Source organism: Fringilla coelebs, assembly GCF_963513975.1.
Source record: "Fringilla coelebs genome assembly, chromosome: 3".
In the NCBI taxonomy this organism is placed as follows: domain Eukaryota; kingdom Metazoa; phylum Chordata; class Aves; order Passeriformes; family Fringillidae; genus Fringilla; species Fringilla coelebs.
In genome coordinates this window covers 64,368,378-64,381,561 of record NC_140030.1, presented here as the reverse complement: position 1 = coordinate 64,381,561, position 13,184 = coordinate 64,368,378, and the positions used below count along the sequence as shown (strand labels likewise).

Below are 13,184 nucleotides of genomic sequence, written 5' to 3'. Positions count from 1 at the left end.
AAACCTAAAAATAGGCCATCTAGATGCTTCCAAGTAGCTCAATTTTGCAGCACAAGACCAGCTTTCACACACATGCAGCGCAGCCTCTTGGTCAAATTCTGTTTTGTTTCATTTGAGTATTTCCTTTTTGAAATTCCTTATTAGAAAGGGCAGTTGGAGTATGGAACTTGGCCAAAACCATCAACAGATGTACGGTGAATTAATTCAGTAACAGTAAAAAAAGCAGGATACGTGAGCTGAAGCTCCGATAGTAACTTGACAATTGGAACCAAAATAATGAAAAATAGGTTGATTTCTATTTTTTGATTTTATAGCTCCATGGCTTTTCAGGAACATATGGTCTACTCCTAGCCTTTAATGGCCTTTTACTTCATTAAGGTTTCCATTTGGTAGGGAGTTTTATATCTTGACATCTCTCTGAACCTGAACCAGAGCTATTATCAATATGAAGTAGTTTCTCCCTATTTTGCAGCTCTTTAATGAAACATAAGATTATTTTAAGTCCATAATCTTCTCAGGAGGATTATCGACTAGTAGGTCTGACCCTAATATTGCTCATCTGAACAGTGATCTGCCAGATGCACTGAGAAAACAAAGGCTAAATACATACCTGTCTGGAGGGTCTTGAAGAAAGACATAATAGAGGCTTTATGACTAACTACTTAAATCCTGTTTTATTTGACAATGCTAACCAGATGTCTTCTGGAAAACAAATCAAGTGTTTCAATCACTGCTGCTTAAATACATTCCTTGAATTTGGCCAACAAAGCTAAACAGAAGCTAGAGTCAGCCAAATCCAGCTCTTCAGAAGATGAGATAATAAATGAATCATCGCAGGCATTGGAACAACGAGCCCTGTATTACGTACGTAGCCTGAATCAACACAATTACCCTGGGGGGAGGGCACAAAGTACAGGCAGTTGTGCAGAAGTTTCAGCAGTTACAGACTGAAAAGGGGTATGACAGTCAGAGTGTAGACTGTTCCCACTACTTACAGCAACACCTTCCTCAGTACATATCCAACACCTTGTTATCTGCTGGAAAGGACAACGAGTCTGGGCAGCAAGTGTGTGACAAGACACTGCCCTCATCTGTAACTTCAACAGTGCAGAGAGTGTCCACAACACTCTTCAGGAGCTGGATATCTCCTAACAGCCTGGTATCATTTCAGTCTAGCTATGTCTGACCCTTAACATTAATACAGTTATTCCATACCTGCCCTTTATGCCTGTCGTCTCCCAGCTCATGAAAAAATGACAACACACAACAGTGGAGACTGCACTCCCCCACTTTTTCTTTTTTTAATCAAAAGTGCTAATTGCATTTTTGCTAATTGCAGGAACTGGAAGACAAGTGCCTCTTGGAAATTCCACTATACATGCCCTGTTCTGGTTCCCATCACTGCAACTGACATATATCCACATTTGAGGGAGAATTTAGAATAGTTCAAATATAATAGAAACAATGAGTCCAGGTACACGGTAAGAATTCTTTTTCCTCTTCCTTCTCTTCATCATAGCTTGCAAGATTATCCAAGGCCAATGCATTCCAGATTAAACTTCAGGCTTCCCTTTTAGGACATTGGACCTCCACCTGTAACACACTGTTGATGTCACAAACCTGCTGAGAAGGTAAACAGGCACACTTAAAATACACTCCAAGCAGCTAAGCAAAGCAACCCTTAGAACAGTGCTGCATCTCCTCCTCATCTTCATGCTTCATGCCTTATTGCTGGTCAATTTTAGAGTCTAACACACTTCACAAAATAAGGATTAGTCTCAATTTACTTTTACTGCCAAATATTTGCGTCACTGCTATGTACTACAGCTGTTCTATCTGTGCTCCCAGCTGAAGACCACTGTACTTCAGAGACTTCCTCAGATACTGGTTCCTCAAACAGGACCATGCAAGGAGCCAGATGTGTCAATGCACTGTGCAAGGGATGGGAGCTGTACAGTGCTACCCTACCCACTGAACCTCTCAGCCTTATGGACCAAGAACACTACAGAAAAAAACACTGCAGTATGTGGCACTGGGCCCTTCAGCACAGACAACAGCCTCCTTAAGAAACAATGCCACTCTGAACAACATCAAATTCACAACTCTGCTGCTACTGCCCAGACCAGACTCTCAATGCTAGTCCAGACATTCAGCACACATCAGCAACATGAGACTAGCCAAGTCTAGTAGTCCCTCAGCCTTGGAGCAGAGCACACAGCAAGGAACAGGATTGATTTGAGGATCCTGGCCCCATGCAGAGCCTCAGCTCTTCCTTCCCATCTGTCGTCTTCCTCTCCTGTTTTCATGACTTCCTAGGACACAACAGTGACACAAAGCACAGAGTCAAGTTAAGATTCCTCAGTGGTTAATACTGCTTTGTTTCTATCTGAACATCTGTATTTTTGGAAACACCTTTCATGAAGTGCCTGTGAAAACTTTAGGAAGAGGCCATATAGGACAGGGTTTCAGGAAAGGCCAGCCAGAGCAGCTTGGCCCTGAAGGTAAGAAAACATGCATCTTGCATGGCACGTGTCACTCCACTTGCTTCAGCAGGCACTCCAAGGTCCTGGCTCCCTTCCCAAAGAAAATGAGAGACTGCTTTATCCAATGCAAACAAAACACCAAGAAGAAATACTGCATCTATCACCACAACCCAAGAACTGCATCATTTTCTAAACATTTAAATAAAATTGCAATGGTACAATGACTGTGAAGTGCAGCCAAAGTTACTCTTCCTCCCTAGCCATCATAGTAAGCCACCGAGACCTTTCACTTAAAATGGAGTAACACAGCCTGGGTTTAATACATCAAGCTATAGTTTTAGTCAGTAACAACTCTAAACTTTAATATAGGTTACATATAGATTATATGTCTCAAGAATAGACAGACTAGCCTCACAAACTTTCCAGGTTTCAGGTGCTTCCTTTTCTAATTCAGGTTACTGGACAATACTGCATTTTAAGACTTCAGAGGGCAGCAGAGCACCTGCATGCCTAAAATAGCTGTACCACAGTTATGAACACATTTGAATGAAAGATCTCACCACTTATACTTGAAAGTAGCTTCATAAAGGAAAAGCACAGTATTTCCCCTTAATTTCGAAAGGATAAAAGCAGATCTTTTCCTCCTACAAACACAACACTGCTTTCTGAAAAAGTATGCAGAGATCAGCATACTTAATTTTCTCAAGACAATAAATACTAATTATTTAGTATCTCTAAATTTTTATCCTTAAACCAATTTAAGTAGCAATATTAGCTTCTGCTTCTTAAGTGGTACTTAAAAGTTTATTCTAAATAGCAGACAGCTTCCTATTTATTTCACTAGATTTTTTTTATTAGACTCACACTGTAAAGAATTTGTTGTTAAAATTGTACCAGAACAGTTTGCCCTTGCACTACCTTAAAAGCTAGCCAGGATTCCATCTGGTTACTATTAGATGGGTGAGAATACCTTGATAGAAATACTTTGCTTGAATTATTTTGAAAGATTTTATACATTTGATATTTTGACAGGTGATTTAAATGTGCTCTACATGTGAATTACTGGTTGTTACCTAAGTTTTATATTTCCTTTTCCATTTACAGGGGAGCCATGTGTGTAAAAACAAACAAATAGTCTTCAATCATCAAACTTCTATAGCTGCTATCTACCAACAACATCAGCTCTCATAATGTGAACAAGAACAGGACTGGAAAGCTTTCAAATCTCTTTTGATGGTCTGAACAATAGCTGCCAACTTAGTCCTCATGACTTCGTTATCAGGTTCAAGGGGACCACCAGAGGTTCCTTCTTCCTTCCCAACCTCCCCTAAAGATAGGATTAAATATACACAAATGACTTTTGAGTAGTGCTTGTCTGACCTATTCTTAAAAACTTTAAATTATTTCATAACCCCAAAAATTTACGGGGTTGGGGGGTGGTGTATTTAAATACCTTTGCCCTCATATTTCTCCACTGCTGTACATGCCTACTACTTCATTTCTGACTTAGCATAAAGCAAAAACTATTTTTGCTTTAGTTCTACTTCCTTCCAGTTTCCCTTTGCTGTCACCATTTTTTGGAGACAAAAGACTACTTCAGGCTATTCTGCCTTACAGTCACATAATTCCTTTCCACCTATTAAAGAAGCTTTAGAAAGCTTTGTGTTTTCTAAAGAAACAGGTGGCAAAGCAGTTCAGCAGTTGTCAAAATTTTGTCACAATTCTGACAGTGCTTTTACACTGAAGGAAACTCTGCTCTGGATACAGAACTTTTAACTCAAATCTCCAAGGCATCAGTGCCTTCCTGATTTCACACTGCTGGTTGAAGCAACAGCACAGTAAAACTGATAAAACTACCCAGTGCCTCTCTTAATACTACTCATGCTGTAGCTTCTCAGGACAGTTCCAGGCAACAGCAAGAAGTTATTTTAAAACTGCACTTAGGGGTAAAAAAACCCCATGGCTCAAGGAAAGAGCTTGAGGTTAAACAAGTAAGTAAATAATTAAATGATTTGTGTTCACTAAGTCAGCAGTATGACGTCTGGTGAAGGTGTCATCACAGTTTCTCCTCTCAGTTACTACCCTGAAAGGATGCAACTGAAACTCACTTCATCTCCAAGCAGTCCTACATCATGTAGACAAGCCATGTTATTCAACACACATGGCCAACTAGCAAATTGTAGTAGTAATCAATAGCTTCTTTTTTATAATGAGCTGCACCTTCAGAAAAAAATCCCACCACACAAAAACAACTCCAGGTATGTAAGAAGGGGAAGCAGCATATATTACTTGGCTTCAGACAGATATATTAGATATAAATGTGTTTAAACAGAACATGAAACTGCAGTAGGTTACATTTCTGATAAAACTCAAGAAAATCAGTGCGTTTTAGCCTGTGCAGGTTTTGGGGGTTTTTTTAACAGTCCAAAACAAAGAATAGGAAAAAATATCAGAGTGAGTGGTTAATGTTCACAAAAAGCTAACAAAATCAGTATTCTTTTTAATCTAAAGCAGGCAAATATTTTTATTTTCTAAAGGACTGATAAATACTTTTATTTTGTAAAGGACTGGAAAGTGTGCCTGCAAGAGAACAATAAATGTTTCAAGGCTAAGGAACTGCACAAATGTATTAATCCAGTAATAAGCGTAGAGGGCACACAGGCTATCTGCTGAGCCATGCAGGAGACAATAACACTGGCTGTCAAGACTTCCCTATTAAATGATAACAGAAAGCACCTAGTAAGAGACAGTGAAAATCAATTAACTGGGGAAATGGCAAGAGAACTCAAATATGGCTGTCAAACACTTCTCTATTCAGACATACAAAATCGAGCTTTCTTCAAGTCTAAATGCAGAAATGTCATGTTAATCAAATAAAAAAATACAATATTCTTTTAAATCAGGTTAACTTTGCAAGGTATCAAGTACCTGCAGTTCCTGCTGAAACAAAAAGAGACTTGAACAAGTTGGCTCTTTGCAGGGTAACCCCCTTTGTTAAACAGCCAGTGTAAAGAAAAATCTAGGTTAACCGTTTCCAGAACACGAACATTATACTGTTATTTTAAACTTTATGTCTGGCCCAGGGACAGACATTCTGCAGGCCTCCTTGCTGGCTGCATGTCTTTGTTCTCATGGCTGCACTGACACAGCACAATGCCTTGCAGACAGACTGCACAGGTACAGCCCCAGAGAAGGTACTATGGGTAAAAACTGGGCCTTAAAAACATGCTGAACACTTCTGCAAGCAAGCACTTTTATTACTAGAGGAGTCCTTGTGAGTGCCCTGTTCCCCATTTCCCTTTTCTGTCCTCAGCACCTTTTCCAGCTTCTCACAAGCAGCCACAACCCTGGAAATAAACAGTATGCAACAACAGAAGAAATCACCAAATGAAACACCTCTGGTGTGTTTTTTCTCCACAAATGGACTAATTCAGGACTTACTGAAACTGAAGGTATCATTTTGGAAACACTCCAAAGATTGAACAGATAGGCCAAGAGCCACTTTTCTGTTTTAGAGTGCTCTGTCAGATAACACATTTACTCATGTCTTCCTAGCAAAGTAATTTTCCCCTGTCCCTTCATCTGAGAAAGAAAATCCCGCTACTGTTCTACACGTGATACAGAAAAACAAGTAAACTTCTTGCAAAGCCTGCAATTTGAATACGTTTGCAAAGACTGGCAAAAAGTACTGTTGTTTTAGGACATGTCTGTGTCAGTAGCAGTGTCTTACCTCTCAGCACTGACTTGAGGTTCAGCTTGGCTTGTCTGTGCAGGTCCTCCACACAAGGTGGTCTTGAGGAGGGTAGAAAGACATTTTCCTGCTGGTGCCACGGAGCAGTGTAGTGCACAGTCCATCTACTCTCTTCATCTAGGTTGGAAACAGCTGCAGAGAGACACAATAATAAGAAAATAAGATTCATTGCAGATAGCTCTATCACAAAATCCCACATGCAAGTTTGCCCCACATCATCTAAAAATGAAAGAAGCATTGTTTGCCACCACAGACCCATCAAAATACTCCTCAGAACCTCACTTCCATGAGAGGTAAAAAACCCTTCCTTACATTTCTAGTCTAAAATTAGCTCTGTAGGAAACACCTTTTGCTTTACCCATTTTCATACTTGCTGTTTTATTCACTCTGAACTTGAAACTCTTGTTTTCCCCCCCTCTAGCTACCACTCTTCAAAAAGGAATCAGTTTTCCACTCCCCGATCACGGCAGGTGCTGTGCTGTGCAGAATAGCTCGGCTCAAAGGTGCCCCTGGGAATATGACAGCCTTCATGAAAGATGACAACAGGTTCATTTTTATTGGGAAGCAACCTTGTCTGACCTCCTGCTTCCTCACACCAGAAACAAGATTCCAATGAAGCAAATAAATTAGCTATGTTCCTTTGTCGTGAGTGGAAAGCAGATATAAACAAAAGCAACTCCACGGACTAATACTGCTCAGAGCATAACAGCACTGAAGAGGGCTATCTCTGGCCACCTCTTTGCACTCAATGCAAACGTGAAAATAAAACACAGACCTTGTTCAAGTTCAGACAGTCTAGCAATGAAACAGCCAAAGCCCACACTGACAAGATTTGTTTATCATTTATGCTTCCCAAGAGACAGCCACTGCATTTTTTTTCAAGTTTATCATCAATAAAAACTTGAACAGTTGAATAGCCTTATCCCTCTACCCTGCTGTAAACAGAAAAAGGGCAGTTAGGGGTCATATTTTATGATCCCCCAGGCACCCTTTGGCCTTTAGCCAGCATGCTGCACATCCTTGCTTTTTAGACCTCCAAAGCAAAAAAAAGCCACTACAGATGTGCTGCCTTCCAAGCACCTGCCCTGCTGCCACAGTTCCATTGCCCCCAGCCTCACTGTGAGCTTTGCATCTTCCCTATGCCCCCTTTGCTGCTGCACTGCCCTGTGGCATCACTTTGTGGTTTGTCTGATGCCCTTGCGGTAGCAGAGCTGGTATGTAAAACTGACAAGCAAAAAGGATGCAACAGCCTCCTGTCATCTGAAAAATTACCCTTTCCTTAACACTGTTGTGCATCTGCTGGGATCATTTCAGATGGAAACAAGTGGGATTCATAAGGAAAATAAGCTATGCCTCTTGCTTCAAACAGCTACAGCCTAATGCTCAATGCCTGTTCTTTACTTAAAGGACTTGAGGTGGAGGGGGAGGTTCTTAACTGCTTCCCCTCTTAGTTTCAGACCTCGAATGGTCTGAAAATGGGTGCCTCATGTCTGTGTCTTGGTCCTGCATCCCACCCCCTTCTCCCAAGACATACTGGTTGGAACAAAGCAGATACACATCCAGCCTGCGCCCAGTCTCCCCGTTCTTGCTCACCAGCGGTCAAATCTAAATCACAAAAAACGGAGAAGTCATCACCTACCTGCTTACAGCATCACCCCCATCTAACAGAAAATGTGACACTTAAAGCCAGTGAAAGACGCCCACGCCATTCCCTGTCTGAACCGACGGGTGGGGAGTGGGTAAGGCTGGAGGAGGAAGAGGAGGAGGGAAACACCTGTCGCCAAGCCCACTGTCTGGCTGCAGCCCTGCCACAGCAAAATTAAGGTTTACTGCTTGTCAGATCGACAATGGTCATCAAAACTAGTCAAGAGAAGTGGTGTGCACATTTGCCAGCCTCTCTCTCTAGTGTGACTTATCTGTACTTCATGACCTAAAGGAAGACCAATGTGATTTTAAAAGCCACTCTGAAACCAGAACGTCTTTAAAAACAAACCTTGGCTCAGAACAAACTTTACATCTATACCTCAGCGATACAAGCCCATAGCTGCACAAACAGAGACAGATGTCTGACAAACCATCAGGACACCACCACGCACCGGCACACCCTTCCTTGTCACCGAGCTGCCCATTTCACACCGAGAACTTTGGCTCCTTCAGTATCACCGTGACAAAGCACTTCCAAAGCCACTGTGTCCCAAAGCAGAGGTCCTTAAGACCATCACAAGGCTGCCTCCATACATTCCACAACGATAAACAAGAGTGAGAAAAGCTTAAAAAGAGGCTGCAGGAAGCAGAAGTGAAGCCGACGGGACCTTCAGCACTTTCCTTCAGAACTGGGCTGCCGCCTGAAAGCACAGTGAGCACACAGAACTATACTTACTCTTTCTCTTGAAAAGTTTCATGAGAGATTTAAGCTTTGTGTTGATGAAAACCACCATTTTCAAGGTGCTGAACTGCGATCCTGCAGCTGAAATCCCATAGAAAGGAGTCGCAGAAAGGTGATTGCCAGACTGAACCTGTTCACACTCTGCAACACCAAATTTCTCTTCTCCACGTTTCTCCTCTCTGCCTTTTTTTTCTGAAATCACTTTAAATATGTCTAGATCTTTCTGATAGACGAAAAAATTTACAATTCTTTAGCCTGAGTTTCTCCTCCCCGCATGTAACCCTTTGCGTTGGAAACAGCCACTTCCAACAAGCAGAACAGGAGAAAAAAGCACCCCAGCTGTTATTTTCCTTTGCGCAGGACGAAAAAGGTTTTCTTGCTGTCCACAGCAGTTACTCCTCTCTTGTTCCCTTCCCTTCCTCCGCTCTCCAAGTTTGGCTGCTCCAGAAAGTCCCGAGCCGGCAGGTGCTTGCTCTCCTTCCCATGTCTCCAGCCGGCTGTGCCGGCGGAGCAGCAGGAGATCCCGGCACCTTCCCTGCCCCCGCCCCCTCCCGCCGCACCTCCCCGGCGGCCCCGGCCTCTTTCCAGTTGCAAATGAGAGTTGCATTTTCGTGCTAATCAGGATGCTCCGCTTTCCCACCGCTCCCATCCTTCCCCCATCTCCCCCCACCACTCCTTTTTTTATTTTCACCCTCTTGCTCCCACTTTATTAAGGATCCAGAGCTGCGCCTTAGCTGGCTGCAACACGCAGTCTCGGCTGTGCACTGCCTCCCCTTCCAGTCCCACTGCTCCCCCCGTAGTCACTGCCATTGCCTGAGACATCAGCACACTAATTTTACATATTGAATTTTATTCAGTTGCACTCCTAATTTATTCTTATTAGCGTCATCTCAGACCAGATACATGGAAAACAAAATCGAGTTATTTCTGGCTAATAGAGATTCTGTTATTCATCAAACGAAATTTCGGCATGGAGATGAAACAGCCCAGCTTTTTGAGATGCGCATTTTATCCTCATGTCTTAAAAAAATGCATCTATACAGAGGTCCACAGCTATCCTTCCTAGGAATGAACTGCAATTTTGCAGAAGTTAAAGAGAAAATTCTAAGCACCAAATGAATGTGCTCAGCAGGGCATGCCCTTCGCACAATGTTCAGGCTCAAGAAGCAAGCCCTCCCTCACAAAGCAAGCTTAGGAAACCCCCTCGAGTTAACAATGAAAAGGATTTTTTCCTCAGGAAAAAGAAAAATGCCAGCAGCGGGGGGCTCAAGCTGACCCCAAAGCTGCAGCAGGCTCCAGCCTCTGGAGCACAGCATGTAAAAAGCAGATGCTCCACAGGAACTTCCAAGTTTCACCAAACAGTTGAGACCCAGCACTGCGAAGAGCAGACTGTAAATGAAATCTGTTCATCATTGTCTGAGCACAGTACCATCAACATTTTATCAGGATTTTCCAAATTCAGAGATTCTGCAATTGCAACATGGGCTTGACATCAAAACTACCATGAGCAGCAGTTCTCTCCAGCAGCTGCGGGTCCGAGAGGCATTTTGACTGGCTCAGCTCTGCCAGAGGGACAGAAGACCATGGTGCCACAGCAGCAATGGCAGGGAAGGCATCTCTGCTTTTTGCATTGATTTCCATCAAGTACTTTACACAAAAAAATGACTCTGGCATTGAACTCTGATAACAAGGTAACTATTTAGTGCTGGTTTTGAATTAAATATACACTAATACCCCTGTCAGACATTTGCCATCCACAAACCATAAAATGAGTGCTTGCTGGACACGCACTGAAAGTGAGTTTCAAGTAATTCCATCTCTAACTCCAGCAACATTGTCAGCTGAAGGCAAACCAAGGAGATGGTGACTCCTTTTCCAGTGTGGTGTCGATCTTTCTTAGGATGAAGGAAGCGCCTCTTCCTACACGTGGCACTTCCTTAGCATGTAGGAAGCGGAGCACAGGGAAAGTAGAGAGTTTCAAGCTATAAAATGATGGAGTCTGGACTGCTGAAGTGAGACAATCTCACAATCTCTTCCAAAGGTCTTTATGGAACCTCAGAGGAGCCTTGCAAGCCCTCGGAAACAAGACTTTGTTACTTTTTCATGGTCAAGCCACTGTGAATCATGTACACGATCCTGGGTACTTTGGGCGGCTTGGAATCCTTTTCATTTAACCCCAGGCTACAATGTGTGCCAAGTGCAGTGTGCTTTTTGTTACTGGATCCTCAACCCACCCTGGAGGATTTCTCCTGCCTTAGAACAAGCACTTGACCAGTCTCTACCCCGGATCTCAGCACAGAGGCAGACATTCAAACCCAGCAACAAACAATACCTTAATTGATGTCTGCCTTTCATCCCCCTCCCCACCCCGACCTTGATTCCACCTACCCTCAGGTCATGCTGTTAAAGAGGTCAGACATCAAAAATGGCTATCATGAGGGACTACCCCAAAGGAAACACCCTCTGGCTACTCCTATCTGCACCTCTGAGACTCTGCACTAGTCCAACAACAAACAAAACCTCTTCTCCACCTGAGACAAACCCAGTGACTTCATAAAATTCATCACGTTGTCTCAACTCAGCTTTTTGTAAAGGCTATTCATTTCTCAAGAAACTGTCATCTAATAGCAATTCTCTGAGAACTCAAAGCATGAAATGCCTGCACTCCTCTGCATTTAGCCTCCCTACACTGAGAAGAGAAAGATGGGGAAGTTTGAGAAAATTTATATCATAGCCACTATGCAAACAAATAAAGGACTTCAGCCTCAAACACTGCCAATCCAGCAGACAAATTCACAAGAAACCCCACCAAACAACAAGAACAAAAAAAAAAAAAAAACACCTAAAATTAACTAGACAGAATAAAATTTAAAAGCTAGTTAAAGCTAGATAAACCCAGCATGAACAGTAGGTGTGCACACTGTGATATCAGTTCTTTACATGCAAATGACTCAGAGACAAGTAGGAGACTGGGGAGACCTTGCTCTGTGACACACTTGCTACTCCACCTTGGACAAGTTAATATTAACCCACCGCCTGAGTTACCACATCCTTAGAAGCAAGGATCACACTCACTGCCACATATGGATCACAGCAATACAGAGCAATCAGGAGTATCACAAGGAATACAGAGAACATGAAGATGTTCAGTCAATGTTAATTTTCACCTCACACGGGATGGGACTGGCCATGAAGTTTGGCTCAGAAGAATCTTCCTAAAAAGTCAGGGACTAGAGCAAAGAAATTGAGAGGCACAAGTCAGAGTGTCAAACAACATCCTCAAAATCACAACTGTGTAATGAACTCATTAGCTAAACACTTTTTTAGTCCAACTATAATAGTTTTTAATCACTGAGTGGTTAAACTGATTCTCATTTTCCAGTAGAGGCCACATACATGCAGAAGAGAAGTAAAGAAGAGTGGCTGCTTGCATGTGGCATGCCTGAAATGTGCAGCCATTCCTTCACTCCCCTCCCTGCTCTATCCCCTCTTTAGAGGGGCTTTCCAGCTGACCTGCTCCACGACAGCCATCTGGGACAGCCACCCCTCCACATTCACAGCAGCATAAAACATCGGCGCCAGTGAAACAATCTGGAAATATTCAGCTTCCAAGGAAATACTTCCAGCCAGCCCCTGGGGGAGAGGGGCTCTTGTAGCTAGCCCCCATTCACAACCCAGTGCCCTGAACCTTAGCACCAATGCACAAAATCCACTGAAAAAGCTGAAGCTTTAAAAAAAGGCAAATGTTGAAAAGTGACATTCTTGGGTCCTTTGTACCCACAGCCAGAGCAGCTGCCCAGCAGCAGCCCCAGGGGCAGCTGTCCACAGGGACACTGGAATCACTGAGAATCAGCGTTCTCTTCCTTAATCACCAGCCCATGCATATATGTGCAGTACAAAATTTAGGAAGTATTTAAGTTAAAAAAAAAAAACAAAAAACAAATGAAACACAAAAGTAGCTAAAGCAATGCTTTCCAGCTCCCTCCCACAAATGAAAACAAATTTTACCACTCTATTTTCATAAAGGAGAGGTAAGCCCAACACAAGATATATCAAGTTCATTAAGGGAATGATGCATTGAACTACTAAAATGTACCATCATCTCAAAACCTAAACTTCCAGTTGTGGGCCTTAGCGACTTTATCTGGACAATGGAAAGATCCTCCATTAAAGAACTCTGTAGCATTTATGACATTTTAAGAGGAAATTAATAGTAAAACTGTCCAACTGAGCTGGCTACTAACTGCATTGTGAGAGCTCTTCCAGTGAGTCTCTGTTCAATGCACAAAAGGGAAAGTGGAAACGCTGGCAAGCAGATGTACTCAAAACAATTAAATCGATGCCTTTGCTTTTACAGACACGTCACTCGGTCGCTCTAAATAAGTTTCCACCGTGCTATCCTACAGCAGTTTGCAGGGAAGAAGCTGTTGAAGGCAGTTGTTTCCAGCACGTCTGCAGGAATGTGTCTGTGTAGGACATGCTCAGGATTGCGCCCAGCCGCCCCCAGCCACCCACTCTGAGCAGCTGTGGTGTCCAGAGGGGTGCAGCTATGGAAGAGACCCCC

General features: G+C 42.9%; 1 protein-coding gene across 8 annotated transcripts in view; it reads right to left on the bottom strand.

Moving 5' to 3' along the window:
- Window positions 1–13,184, bottom strand: part of NHSL1 (NHS like 1) — a gene marked incomplete at its 5' end in the record, with an annotated part of 175,548 nt that overhangs the window by 43,860 nt on the left and 118,504 nt on the right. For all 8 annotated transcript variants that reach the window (XM_084203621.1, XM_084203622.1, XM_084203623.1 and 5 more), the window contains one exon: window positions 6,214–6,366. In XM_084203621.1, the coding sequence (XP_084059747.1) occupies window positions 6,214–6,366 (153 nt within the window). The remainder of the gene's footprint in view (window positions 1–6,213; window positions 6,367–13,184) is intronic.